The sequence below is a fragment of the Halyomorpha halys genome, unplaced genomic scaffold (assembly GCF_000696795.3).
Source record: "Halyomorpha halys isolate HHAL.00 unplaced genomic scaffold, Hhal_1.1 Scaffold1169.1, whole genome shotgun sequence".
Taxonomy (NCBI): domain Eukaryota; kingdom Metazoa; phylum Arthropoda; class Insecta; order Hemiptera; family Pentatomidae; genus Halyomorpha; species Halyomorpha halys.
The window spans coordinates 11,141-25,865 of NW_027116596.1; the positions used below are offsets into that span (position 1 = coordinate 11,141).

Genomic DNA, 14,725 nt, shown 5'->3' on the forward strand with positions numbered 1-14,725 from the left:
GAAAGGTTTTTATTCATTTAAATGTAGACATAAACATTAGAACACAAATGAGAGGAAAAAACAAATGAAACATTGACAATAGACAGACAAAGCAGGGAGGTTACAGTGTTACCATAACACTTGGATCTCTGGATCATCCTGTTGTGATATGGTCTAGAATCTAGATCTTAATACTTTCAAATTGGGAAAGTTTATTGGCCATGATATGCTTTAATCCTTTTATTTAGTGAACATCCAACATATATTGCATAATGAATGGAAACTTATGAGATCGTCTGGGAGAAGCTTTTGCTTGTTTCTGCATGAAGGCAAAAATAAGAGGTTTTGCTGTGGTAAGGCAGTAGAAATAAAATATTTAAAGATGCAATATTGGACCGATGACTCTCAGTTTAGGTAGAGTATTTCATTTCAGTCATGCTCAGTTTCAGTGAAAATAAAAACCTGTAGGTTCAGGGCCATCAAGACCAGTTAGATAAACTGTTTCTCCTTAAGTGAAATCAGAAGTATTTGGAGTGACGATTAGTTCTCGGTCCTGTATAGAATGTATAAGCATGGTAGCTGAGCTAAGTTTTAAGTTTCAAATGCTTGGTCTATCAAAAATGCCCAAATCAATAATGTCAGTTTCTGTCAAGTTACCTGCTAAATAGAATGGTGCTTGTATTTGTGCGGCTTTGAGTATAATTCTATCCTGAATTGACCTTACCTAACAATTTGTGTTGTTGTCTTACTGATTTTGGTTGTGAGAATTCTTGAATAATTTTACTTTTGTCTCTTCTTGGATGCATTCCACCTTTTAAAATTTTGTGATTGTCGGAATGTGTACAATATTTGCTATTTGGTAACACTGATTATATGATAATAAGTGAGAACATTCTAGAAGTTTCTAGAATGTCATATGTGTGTACAGTTGATTCAAATATAGTTTTATGAACAGTGATAAATGTTGTTCATTGCTTACAATTTAACAGTGATCTCTCGGCTTAGAACTTCTTCTTGAGAAAAAATTCATTTGAATTAGTTGATTATTATTCCATATCTTTCCAGGCTTTGAAAAAGTCGTTCTAAATTTTCAAGTGTTCTGTTATAGTAGAATATGGAGTAAAAATATTGTCTAGGTATGTGAAAAGGTTTGTAAGTCCCTCAAGAGCTTCATCGATAAAACTCTGAAATATGTGTGTTGCGGATTACGGAGTCTGTAAATCATGAAAGGGAGCTACTAGAGTCTAAATGATATGCAAACGGCTGTTTTCACTTGTCTTCCTGAGCTCCAGGTATTTGTTTATGTACTTGAACAAGATCTTTTGTAGGGAAAACAGTCTCTAGAATGCTGGAACAAGCCAGTATGTTAGACAGGAAGTAGTGGTCAGGAACTGTTACAGCGTTCAGTCATCTGTAGTCACCGAAAGTTCTCTCACCATTTACTTTTTTGACTAAGTGTAGTAGACTGGATCAAAGGCTATTGGAAGGTCATCCAGTAAAATGGTTTGTTGAGTTTTAATGACAGGGCAAGGTTACAGTGCATGTGTTAAGTAATATATTTTTTTATGAGCTTACCTTTTGATGTTATCGGGTCTTTAACTGTGGTGGAGCATTCATAATGCTGATTGTATGACAGCAGTTGTCCTTGAATAGAGTTAAAAGATTTTTTTGCTGATGAGGTTTTTAAAAATTGTTAGAAATAAATCATTCTTTACCATACAAATCAATTCGTTGGCAAAAAAATAAATTCATTTTGATCAAATGAAAAAAAAATTAATGAAACAAAAAGTAAGATCACTGGAAACGATTTCACCAATATATATTAATATCATTAATCAGAAGCTGCCACTGAAATTGTGAAATGCAAAATAAGAAGTAGAATCTTTTATTTTTGTGATAAAAAGTAGACTAAAATCATTCTTGGTAACTCCTCATTTGTTATTTTTTATATTCTTTACATTAAACTATTTTTAATTTACAGTAACAATTTATCGGTGGCTGAGTGGATTCCATTCTTAGGCAAAGCTAAAGTTTTAAAAAAAACTGGAAAACTTTGGGAAACTATTGGACACCATCAAGATAACGAAGATTGGTTACTACCAGAAGAAGTTCTCTTCTTAGTTGAAAATGTAAGCAAACTTTTAATTAGATTATTTTGTAGTAGTATTTAATAATTGAGTAGTTTTCTTTGAAAGTGGTGTAATAATAGATCATTTAGATTAGGGTTTGTTTGGTGCAAAGTAGGGAATAGTAGTAGCTAAAGTTCTAAAAAAAAAATGGAAAACTTTGGGAAACAATTGGACACCATCAAGATAACGTAGATTGGTTACTACCTGAAGAAGTTCTCTTCTTAGTTTTTGAAGATCAGGAGTTCTTTTTCAGTATAGTTGTAGTCCAACATTCAGATCTATACAGAAGCTCAGTGTGCTGAAGTTTTATAGAAATGGACCTTGGTCCTCCTAGAAATTATTTGACTGTGGAGCCGTTTTATTAGGCCAAAGTAGCATCGGTTGGTTAAGTTTATCCTCATACTAATCTCAACATTGGGGATTGTTCTGGGTGAATTTGGATCATTGGTAAATAAACTCCAGAACCTTTTAGTATTAATATGCCCCAATGGTCATTGTTTTCTCTGGATTAGGAACTTCCTGGGAACCTGTGTTACCATCTACTTAGTTTTAGGAGTGGCCAGATTATACTATATACACGCTCTTGCCAGCAATATTGCATCTCCTTGCCGGATTCCTTTCCTTGTATAAAATTCCTCGGATCTTTCACTATTTGTCCTAACGGTACCTCTCATATCCTTTATAGTGAACTTTACATGTCTATAAGTTTCTTAGGTGTGTTAAATTCTGTACAACTGTTCGCACATTATGGTGTCGTATGCTGCCTTAAAACTTTAGGTGGTGAGTTTAAGTTTTAAATTAATGCCCTCTTTCAAGAATGGTTCGCATGCAGATTTGGCCTGAGATTTGATCTTCCTTTCCTATAGTCACACTGGTATGACCAATCCAAAGTCACTTTCAGAATAGCATTTGTTTCTTGAGATGCCTAAATGAAATGTGAGATGATATCTCATAGGCACTTCTGCCATTTCTTCTTACAATGCAACCTTTTTTTCATTCTTCTTTCTCTGTTAGTATTCTTCAACGTATCTTTCTTTATTTGTCCTAATCATAGCCTTATATGATGACGATATATGATAGATTCAAAAGAAAAATTTAAAAAACCTTGAATGTACTACTTAAATTAAAAATTAAAAAATAAATTAGTTTCTTCAGGTTTGAAAGTATGTTGTAGGAATTGAAACTGATGATTGAATGTAGGAGTGGAAGGAAATGATTCACAACTCATTACTAAGTAAAATGTCTTATTTAATTTCATGAAAAGAACAAATCAGAAAAGTTCACAGTACAAAGTTTTTTTTTTTTTTGTTTTCCTCAAAATCAACTCCTATAAGAAATTACATAAAATTTATTATTTTACATCTGTTTCAACAACACTAATTTTCCATTAATTGAAAAAAGTGTATATAATTTATTTTAAATTAAAATTGAATTGAACAAAAATAAAATTTAACTGTTATTTGATTTCTTCTAATATATTATTATGTTTAAAAAAAATTACAAGTTATTTAATTTTGAGATGTTGATATGGGTATGATATATTAAATTGATTGCTATGAAAACATTACATTATAAACGTATCTGAATACAAATTTTCATTAAAATAATAAATTAGTACAAAATTAAATATATAAATTTATTATTTGAAAAATCCATAATATTGGATCATAAGAAAAAAGATTTGTTATTTATATAATTGGTATAATTTCTGAAATAACCAAAAGTAAAAATAATTTAAATTTAAAATCTAAATACGAGGGTAAGTCAATTATTATCCACAATATAGTTATAAAATTTTATTGTAATTAAATAGGAAACACTAGTACATCATTTTTCGACATAGGCCCCTTGCTTTTCATCGCACTTCCTGTCATCGTCCATCGTTGTACAAGCTTCATGATGCCCTCATATAAGGTTTTCGGTTGAGCTACGAGGCAGGAATGCACCGCTTCTTTCATTGTTTAGTCCGAGGTAAATCTTTTTTTTTTATTGCCCCTTCCTCGCCATTTCTGGCATAATATGGGGTTCAGCAGCAGTGAAGTAGTGCACTAGGGTTATGCCGCACAATAGCGACACCAGTGCATTCACGGCTCGTAGCTCAATCAAAAACCTTCTTTTATGAGGACATCATGAAGCTTGTACAAGGATGGACCAAATGTATTGAAAAGCAAGAGGACTATGTTGAAAAATGATGTACTTGTAAGTTTCTTATTTGATTAAAATAAAATTTTATAACTATATTGTGGATAATTATTGACTTACTCTCGTACATTAAATAAATTTTTATGATTTTCATCAAATACTTGACAGTTGAATTGTTGCTGATGTTCACTGTTGGTGGATAATTTCTTCTAATGATGCTGCACTATTTATGTTACACTTCACTACCAGACCGAAATCATCCCCAAATTGTTTTTGTCCAAATAATGTTTCACTATTTGATCAAGATCGTTTTTTAAAAATACACTACACTGTATTTATATCAATTAAATTATTAGAATTGCTAATTATTGGCATGTAAAATCATTTAAATAATAATTGTATAAAGTTTTAAAATGAAATCATTTTCTTTGGTGACTTCCCACACATCTTATCTGGATGAGATCACATAAGGAATTGCACTCCTCCACTTGATCGGTGTGTGGCACAGGCTTGTAATACAGAAAAAATTAAAGTATTTTTTTTCTTTTTAAAACGTAATGGCTGTTTTTTATATTTTAAAATAATTACTAATTATTTTTGAAATCTTTAAAAACTTAATCTACTTTGTTTACATAAAATAACATGTTTCACTTCCACAACATATCAGTGATGATGTAGTGGTTTATACCGTGGCTATGTGATATTTTTGTTTATCTGTTTGTGATTGAAATATTTTTTTATTTTTATTTTTTAGTGTGAACTTCAACTTATGTTGGATAATGTCTGTGCAAGTATTGAAGACTGTTATGCACTATTGCTCCAGGAAGATTTGTGTACTTTTGATGAATATAGGGTGTACTCATACCTATGTAGAGCAGGATTGCGAGTAATAAGGCATTGTCCTTCAGTTACTGTTACTCCCTATGAACAACAGGTAAATCTTGATTCTATTTTACAGCAATCTAAAAGGTCACCACCGAGTACTTCATCAATCAAGCCTGATGATAATGAAGTAATGTTAATTGATGAAGGAAATATTTTATGTGATTCTCCTAAAAAAGGATCTGGTGAACATTCTACAGACCAAAATATTGCTATTAATGAAGTGATAGAAATCGAAGATGATACTGACCACAACTCTATTATTGAGGAATTATTGGATAGCAGTGACGATTCAAGTGATATCATATGTATTTCTTCACCCTCCTACACTTCTACTGAACCTAGTAGGTTATGGTACCCCATTATAAACCAGTGTCTTCTAAGGTCAATAGAAAAAGTTATAGACTTGTGCAGTGATGACTCCCCTAATGATTATAAACAATTGATGCGTAATAAGTTAGATTTGATAAAATCTTCAAAAGCTGAAGTATTATCCCTTTTGCCTAGTGCTATAAATGGGGTCACTGTTATACGTTCTCCAGACAGCAGACTTTTACCATCTAATATAGTACCAAAATATTCAGAATATAAAGTTAATTTAAATATTAGATCAGATAATCGTGTCCCAAGTAATTTTAAACCTTTTTACAATCCAATGTCTAGGATGCCATTTACAAACATGTCAAATAATGTTCAAATGAATCCTGAATTGGTGTCCAATCCTCTCTTCCAAAAGGCAGAAGAAATGCAAGCAATGGCAATGAATATGATACAGACTGCTAGTACATTAATGTCTGTTTTAAGTTCTCAAAATCCAAATGAACTTTGGAATTATGTAGATGGAAGAAGACAAGAAATGAGATTTCATCCAAGGTTCAGAGATTTTCAACAACAAAGGCCTTATTGTCGTTTTCCCTGGCGAAATAGGAGAGTAATGAGAAGAAGATATCCTTATGAAAAAAGAGGTGGAGGTAGATATTCTAGAAGATTTAACGAGTTTAATAATTCTCATGAAGTAGATCTCCAGTCTACCAAGAGTTTTTCTCCTGAAGTTAAAATGGAAACTATTGTGCTTTCAGATGATGATGATGCTGTTGTTAAAACAGATTCCTTTAAAAGTGAGTTTAGCAATTCAAAAAGGAAGAGAACAGATTGTGATATGACTTCTAAAAAATTAAAAACTGAAAGTGATGTTGACTCATTATTGGTTTTAGAAGAATCAAATGTAACAGAAAAAAAACTTAATATAGATATGTCAACGGAATCTGATGGTACTGAACATTCTGAAATGATTGTTGACAAAAACAGTTATATCAAAGAAGAAAGTAGTGATTTGATTGAATGCATTGATATTTATGAAGTTGTTAATAGTACACAATCTGAAATTGATGAAAGTAGCTCCTTAGGAATGGTACCTACTTCTGATAGGATTAGAGAAAGTAGAAATTCAGAAACTGAAACAATTTTAGAAAACAATAAACAAGATACACCAACAACTACAAATGGTGCATTTAAAAATATAGAATGTAATGAAGAAAATAAAAGTCAATTAGCAAGTTCTAAAATACAAGATGGTCATAACATTGTTACAGAAAAAAGAAATGAAAGCAATGTCAAAAGGAGTTCATGCAATAGTGCAGACAAAAGTTCCGATGTAATTAATATAGATTTGTGTAAAAATAATGAATTAGAAACTCAGACTGAAAATAATATATTAACTAAAAGTAGTGTGAATTGCCAAGAAATAGCTATTGGAACAGAGAGTGCCTCTCATAATAAAATTACGAGTTGGGAGGAATACAAAAATACTGATGACTCTCAGTTAGATATTGAGGAAGAAGACTGTGAGACTATATTACGCTTAGAAGACTGCAGTAATTATGGTAAGATCATGTTTATATAATGTATGTGTGCACACAAGTTTAAGTTGTTTAGGATATAACTTTTTAATCTTATTTCTTCTAGATTGAGTTAATTTTAATCAAACATAAGGAGCATTTTACCTGCCATGTTGCCCGAAATAGTGAGAAAGAAAATTACATAGGGTAGAACTATCAACTCTAACACTATTCTGTCTATATGCTAATGTCAAAATTTGGAATTCCCGTAGTACAGAGGGGGTTGAAGAGCACTGATTTGTGGAGTAACTTATTAGCATTATGCATTTTATGTGATTGACAAATGATTATTAAACAAATTGGAAAAATTTTCATTAAAAATCATATTTAGCAGATTTCAATGGAATTGGTTGTACTTTCCTTCCTACTATTATTATTTCCAAGAACCTAAACCTAAGTAAATATCTCCTTTAATTCAATTATCTTCTTTGAATTAAAAACATAACCAGTTTAGAGCTTCCTCTCTATATCCTTTTACTTAGAGAAATGCAGTTTCTAGTTTAATCAGAAACTAATGAGGGTTAAAATCATACTTTCAGACAGAGATGGACAAAAATTAGCTATAGTTGAAACTAATAGCTAAAATTGCCATGGATACAACCCTTATTCATGAATGAACCATTGATAAATAAATATTGTTTCCATGGGAATTTTAGCTATTAGTTTCAACTAAAGCTAACTTTCACCCAACTCTGCTTTCAGAGGGTCGGGATTTTATCCTTATACATATATAAATTAAGTCTGTTGTGGATCAGAATGACACTAAAAATATGAAAAAGGTTTTTGATACATAACACTTGATGGCAAATGAATTTTATTGTAGGAGCACTTCCTTACATATACATTTGATCAGCTGATTTGACCTGTCAGCTGATAATAGCCCCTCAGGCCCTAAACCCCCCCCCACTAGTTTACAGACATTCCCCGTAAACTATCTGTACAATATAAAAATATGAAACATCAAATCAGTAGCAATATGATAATAATAATAATAAAAAATTGAAATTAACTCCTTCTCTGCCTTATGCAGACATAAACTAAATGCTAGATTACGAAGATAATAGATTAAGATACAAAGATAATGAGTTATAATAGATTATATAACAGCAGAATAACATAATGAATAAGATAAATGACACCAGAACAAAACAAAATAATTATACAATAAAACTCGCATTTTCTTACAATTGTTAACTTACAACAATTCAAAACATTAAAATATACAAAGAATAAAGAAATAGATATACAAGTTATTCCATCAGTGATGATCAGATAGCACTTTCGCCCCAGAGATGATGCTACTGCTGGAAGTTTCAATTGTTCAATGTGAAACGTCCTCCGCATCCTCGGTTTTGTCAATCTTTCAATTGTTACGATATTATGTTCCCTAAATACTGTGATCCTGAATGGCTCCTCATAGCGCTGAACCTCTTTCCTTATATTGAAATCCAATTTTTAATCCTTTAACACTTTTAATCCATCCCAATTTCTATAGTTTCTGTCATGTCCTTGACATTAAAATTCTGCTGTGCCACATGTTTACTCTTTCCCCTCTCAATACTTCCTTTTACCTTGGCCCATATTTTCCTCAACACCATGCTGTTATTTAGGATATCCTCTCCTCCTGTAATCGCACCTCTGTAATCCTACCACCGTGTGTGTAGACCAAAGGGTTTCTTGAATAGGACAATATCTGGAGTATTTCATTCAGCCCCTGGTGGTTGGTTTTACCTTGAAAACCAACCCCTGCAAGTTGGAGTTTAGCTTGGGGAAGTTGAGCTTTACTTCCTTCTGCCGTTCCATGTCTTGGATGCTCTCCGCCATTAGCAAGCATCAGATAAATAATCGGTCCATTTTAATCTGTTCTGTCTGCCATAATCTGCAAATCTGTCTTTCCAGTTTTGGACACGTCCCTCAGCATTTTGCAAATTTGATCCTTCCTGATGCCTGATTCTGATCAGATAGTGGTTATGTTACACTTGCTGTTTTTAGTATGCTCCACCTTTGTTAAATTGGAGGTCTTCATCTTCCAGATAATTTGGTTTCTCATTTCATTTATTATTTGAATCTATTATTCCTAAATAATATCCATGTTGTACTGGCTAAAAAGCTCTTTCCACTACATGATTCTCGTGGATGACTCCTTTAACTTTCCAACCCACTGCAAAGGACGATGATCCGTATTGACCCAGAACCGCCTTCCAAACACTTAAGGTCAGAAGTGGTCTACTGCCCACATAATCCCCATAAGTTCCCTCTCTAGGGCACTGTAATGAGCTTGCACTTCCGTGGGGTCTGCTAGCATATGCTATTGGGCGGTCTTCACCTGTGCCTTCTTCCAACAATACTGCTCCCAGGGTATTCTTACTGAGGTCTGTAGTGAGGATAAATGACTCTTGAAAATCTGGAAATGCCAAGACCAGTGCTCTCTGCAAGTCCTTCATGCATTAGCGAATATTCTGCTCCATGCTCTGTGTTATTATCGATTTGCTACCTTTCTGGAGAAGGCTATTAAGGGGATCCAAGTACTGTGCCATTTCTAGCACAAGCCTAGGGTAATAGTTTAATGCGCCTAACAGCTGTCTGATGCCTTTGATATCTTTTGGCATTGCCATCCGGTGTAAGGCTGCTACTTTTTGAGCATCGGGTTTTACTCCTTTCAAAATTGTATGTCTCAAAAAATTTATCTCTGCTTGGCCCAGTACCGATTTTTCATGGGGTAGTTTCAACCTGAACTCCCTAGTATGTTGAAAAACCTGTTTCAAATGCTGTGCTCAGTCTCGGTTTTGCCAAATAATAACAGATCGTCCATGTATATTTGGCATACTGATTCATCTAGTTCCCTCAAAAACCATTAGTTTTTGGAATGTGATGGGCACATTTTCAGGCCAAACGGCATCTGAGTGAACTTGTAGTTGAATAGTACTGTCTTTATCTACTTCTTCCTGTAAATCATCTCTACTGTCTTTTACATGTACAAAAATAACATGAACATTTTTACTCACCTGGGGCCTGTTTCATAATAAAGTACAAACTAATACTATTAGTCTTGTTGATTTAACTTAATACAATTACAGTGACTTGTACTTTAGTACTTTTAACTCCTGTAATATCACTAATTGTCCTCTGTATTATGAAAAAAATAAGTATTAGTGTAATTAACACGATGTTTCAATACTTGTATTTTGAACTAATACTATTAGTTTTCATTATAAAACAGGGCCCTGATAGACTCCTATAGAATTAGACTGGTAAACTATGTCATTGCTGTCTTCACTGCTAATTGCTTAACGTTGGTCGATCTTGAACATTGTTCCTCTTCTACCGCTTTGACCTTCTGCTGGGGACACATCTGTTGAAAAAGTTAAACTTTTAAAGTTCAAAACTCTAAAGCTTGCCTGCACTTTTCCTTTTATCAAGCCTCCCTAATTTTGTGCATTTAACATATTCCACATCAGATTGTCCCTTTTCATTATGTAATACAAAATACCATAATATAAATCTCTTTGGGTATTTTCATTTTTTTCCCCCTGGTTTTGATCAAAATTTGCTGCTCTTTTTTCTTTCTCTTTTATTATTGTGTTTTGATAACATTTGTTACTGATTTCAAGTTTTCAAAATTTTTTATCAAGGAAATGTTAGTCCCAATTAAGTAAATTTATCTCTCAGAGAATTAAATTTGACTGTCCATGTCAGAGGGGTGTCTGCTCTGAATACTCAATAAATGTTAAATACTCAAGGCCAAGACATTTAAAAATTGTTTTTTATAAGAAACGTTTCACAGTGCAGTGTTTGTGCAACGACGATGTACAGCTTCATAATTTAAAACATTTACTATATGACCAAAGATAACCTTTTCATTAAATTTTAGACTTACTAAACTTTAACAAACAAATAAACTTTGTATAGTTGACATACTATAGGAGGGCAATCTAAATTCCAGATTTTTTTTTTGTGTATGTGTTTGACTTTAGTTTTGAATTTTTATATGTTGTATATTTTGTTCAGCTCGTAACTTAAATTTCCGTGTCAATACTCATAAGTATCCAAAAGAAACAATAAGTGTAGTATAAAAGATGTATATAATTTATATAAAACATTTAGAAAATAACAAAACTGTAAATGAGAATTCTGGAAGGAATATCGAAATATATATTTCCAGTATATATGTATATACAGTTGACCATAAAAATTGATATATAAGAAGATGGTCAGAGTTGCGGTCAAAAGAGAAACAAAAATAGTTTACAACTATTTATTTTCCGACGTTTCACCCCACTTTGCACGGCTTCATCAGGGCTAAAAAGATAAAAAAAAAAAAAGAAAACTGAGAATATTACAACAATAAGATACATTAAGGTAATTTAAGCTAGGATAAATATTATGTAAAAATAAAGTGATAAGAAATTACATATAAATAAAAGGAAGGAAGACATAAAATAGTATCAGTATAAAATAAACTTGAATAAACAATGATAAGAATAAAAATAAGTAACAATAGCAAGAGTAAATTTTTTTTAAAAATATGTAAAATATACAGTTAAAAAATACAAGAGATGTACATAAAACAAAAACAATACGGGGAAGGAAAAAAAAAAAAAAAGAAGAAAGTAGAGATTAAATAAACGTCTTGAAAGAATAAATATAAATAAACAAATAATAATGATATTAAAATTATAATAAATGAGCAAAGAACAAGTCAGGACAACCTACCTGTTCAAAGCGAACGGTTGACCAGAAGGCAACAATGAAGCAGAAGTGGGGAGGAGGTAGCCAGCCGTTTAACGGCTATATTTCTGTTTCAAATACATCGCGTATACAGGAAGTAGTCATAATGATATGACGAAAAATGAAAAATGATAAGAGAAAGATACAGAAATATGATAATAATAATAACTATAATAATTTTTAATTTAGGAATAACTAAGTAAAATTATAATGACACATATTGTTACTAATAATACAAGATTATACTGAAGAAAATATACTAGGGTAGTTAATACAATATAGGATATAATAACAATTATTGTAAAAGAAGTAAAAGTAAATAAAGTGTAGTATTATTTAAAAAAAAAAAAAAAATTACAAAGAAATAAGTTAGAAAAATAATTAAACAATGATAACAACTGTAGTATTTATATATCGTGAAAATAATCATTTATCTACACTGATAATAGTAATAGTAAAGATAACAGGGGTAACATGAATAATATAAAGTGAAATAAGGTAATTTAAAAATCGGAAGTGAAAGTTTACAAAATAAAATAAAAATATATATAAAAGTACAAGGTGAGATGTAAAAAGAAGTACATAAAAAGATTAAAAATAAGTAATAAAGTATAGAAATAAGTGAAAAAATGTGATGGAATGTTTATATGGTGATGATAATGATAAGTGAAATAAGTTAATAGAAACATGTAAAATAAAAGTTTATAAAAACAAAACAAAGTAAATGTGAAAAGTTAATAAAACATAGATGAATAATTATAAGTAAATGTAGAGATAGATAACATAAGTGATAAAGAGATAACAAACAGGTGAAAAAACAAAAGTATAATAGAAAAATGTTTGGTGATGATAATAAAATTATTTAGTCTTAATTAATTTTAATATATGGCTGTATGTATGCGAGATACAGTTTTTATCGATTTTGTGGTTAACTGGAAGGGGTTCAAGATGTATATAAATGGATTCTGAGATGAGTCTCTTTTGGTTATTTGGAACAGTGGCTAAAATAGTGGCATAGTCAAAATCAAAAACATGATTAAGTGTAAGGGTATGTTCTGAAAGTTTGGAAGCGGCTGAGTTGTGGGAAGTTATAGATAATTTATGTTGAGAGATTTGTGATCTTAGGTGGTTCTTAGTTTTGCCTATATATGAAGAATTACAGTTGGGGGAGGAGCAAGGAATCCGGTATACAACGTTAGATTTGAGTCCAAGACGTAGTGAAGGGATTGTTGATTTTAAGAATTTTTGTATGTTGTCAGTGAGAGAGGGGACATATGGAAGGGATCTATAAATCGAAAGAGCGGATGGTGGATGAAGAGAGTTTGGGGAAGGAGAAGTAGGCGTAGAACGGTTGATGTAAGAGTTTAAAAGTTTGTTTATGATGTGAAGTGGAAAATCATTTGAAAGCAAGATAGTCTTAATATGGTGAATGTTTGTGTTGTGGTATTGGGGATCGGATAAGGAAAGGCAACAGTGTATGAGCCGTCATTATTTTTTATAATAAGCAGGTCAAGAAAGGGGAGGGAAGAGTTAGTTTCGGTTTCAACGGTGAAATGAAGGCGAGGGTGGTAAGAGTTAAAGAAGAAAGGATATGAGGGATTTTATCAGGGTTAAGAATAAGAAATGGTCGTCTACATATTTTTTGATAAATAAGATGTCGTTATGGAATAAAGGGATGACGAAATCAAGGAGGTCATAGAGCACAATGTTAGAGAGATCGGGGGCGAGATTTTCCCATGGCGAGACCTGATGTTTGGTGAAAGAACTTTCCCTGAAAAGTTAGATATCTGGATTTGCAACATAGTTCAAGTGATTCAAGATATGAGGCTAAGTTAAGAGTGGTATGTGGCTCTATTGTAGTCCAGTTTTTTTCCACAATTTGGAGTGCTTTGTCGATGGGTATGTTGGTGAAGAGGCTTTCAGCATCAAATGAAGTTAGCGGGAATTCTAAGGGATGTTAATTGTTCTCGTAGTTGGAAAGCGTTGTGGATGTCGTAAGGGTTATCATGGCTCAGGAACTGAAGAGACAGGAGGAATTGGTTAAGTTTAGAAGATGGAGCATTAATATTGGCTATGATGGGGCGAAGGGGGTTGCCAGGTTTGTGGATTTTAGGAAGTCCGTACAGTCGAGGAGGTAAAGAATTATAAGAAATTAGCTTGTATTATATTTATTCTTTCAAGACATTTATTTAATCTCTACTTTCTTCTTTCTTTTTTTTTTTTTCTTCCCGGTATTGTTTTTGTTTTATGTACATCTCCTGTATTTTTTAACTGTATATTTTACGTATTTTTAAAAAATGTTTACTCTTGCCATTGGTACTTATTTTTATTCTTATCATTGTTTATTCAAGTTTATTTTATACTGATACTAAATATTAATTCAAAATGAATCTTGAATATTTTTGACTAAACTTAAAAGTAATGTTTGAAATTATCATAAAATGTAACTTTTTGATGTGAATATGCCACTAAAATGATTACCTTATTATTTCTTTTGTAAATAAGAGTTATATTATTTCCACTCTTTATATTATTCATTTCACCTTTCAAACGTTTGTGCACTGAATAGAAAGAATATTGATGTAAAAGATTAACTTAAACTTAAGTTAAAAATTGCATATCAACTGAACAATTCAGGAGTAAAGAGACCTTTCTAGCACAGTTAAGTTGTAGATTATTTTTAGTTAGCTGCTGCACTACAGTAAAAACATGAGAGAAGTTCTACTATCAGTTAAGGCACAATAATTTATGACACTATATGAATTGAAATTCATTATGAATAGGAGGAAATATGATTAAAAACTAACACTTAAAATTTAAGGATTGATAAATTTTTTAAAAAATAATTTATTTATTGTTATTTACAACTTTATACACATATATACAACAAGTAAATTTGCTGTAGGTGACATAGTGACATGATAAAAACATGTGGAGAATCTACCCACTGATAGAACTCCAATAATA

General features: G+C 31.7%; 1 protein-coding gene across 2 annotated transcripts in view; it reads left to right on the forward strand.

The window, feature by feature from the left end:
* The window catches only part of LOC106688642 (uncharacterized), a 16,817-nt gene extending 5,313 nt beyond the window's left edge, over positions 1–11,504 (forward strand). The window contains exons 3-5 of one of the 2 annotated variants that reach the window (XM_014433207.3): positions 1,961–2,108; positions 5,005–7,015; positions 7,098–11,504. In XM_014433207.3, the coding sequence (XP_014288693.1) occupies positions 1,961–2,108; positions 5,005–7,015; positions 7,098–7,102 (2,164 nt within the window). In that variant the 3' untranslated portion in view covers positions 7,103–11,504. Of the gene's footprint in view, positions 1–1,960; positions 2,109–5,004; positions 7,047–7,097 lie in introns of those variants that run through there. The other variant, XM_067053319.1, reaches the window with a different exon arrangement.
* Positions 11,505–14,725: the final 3,221 nt, after the last annotated feature.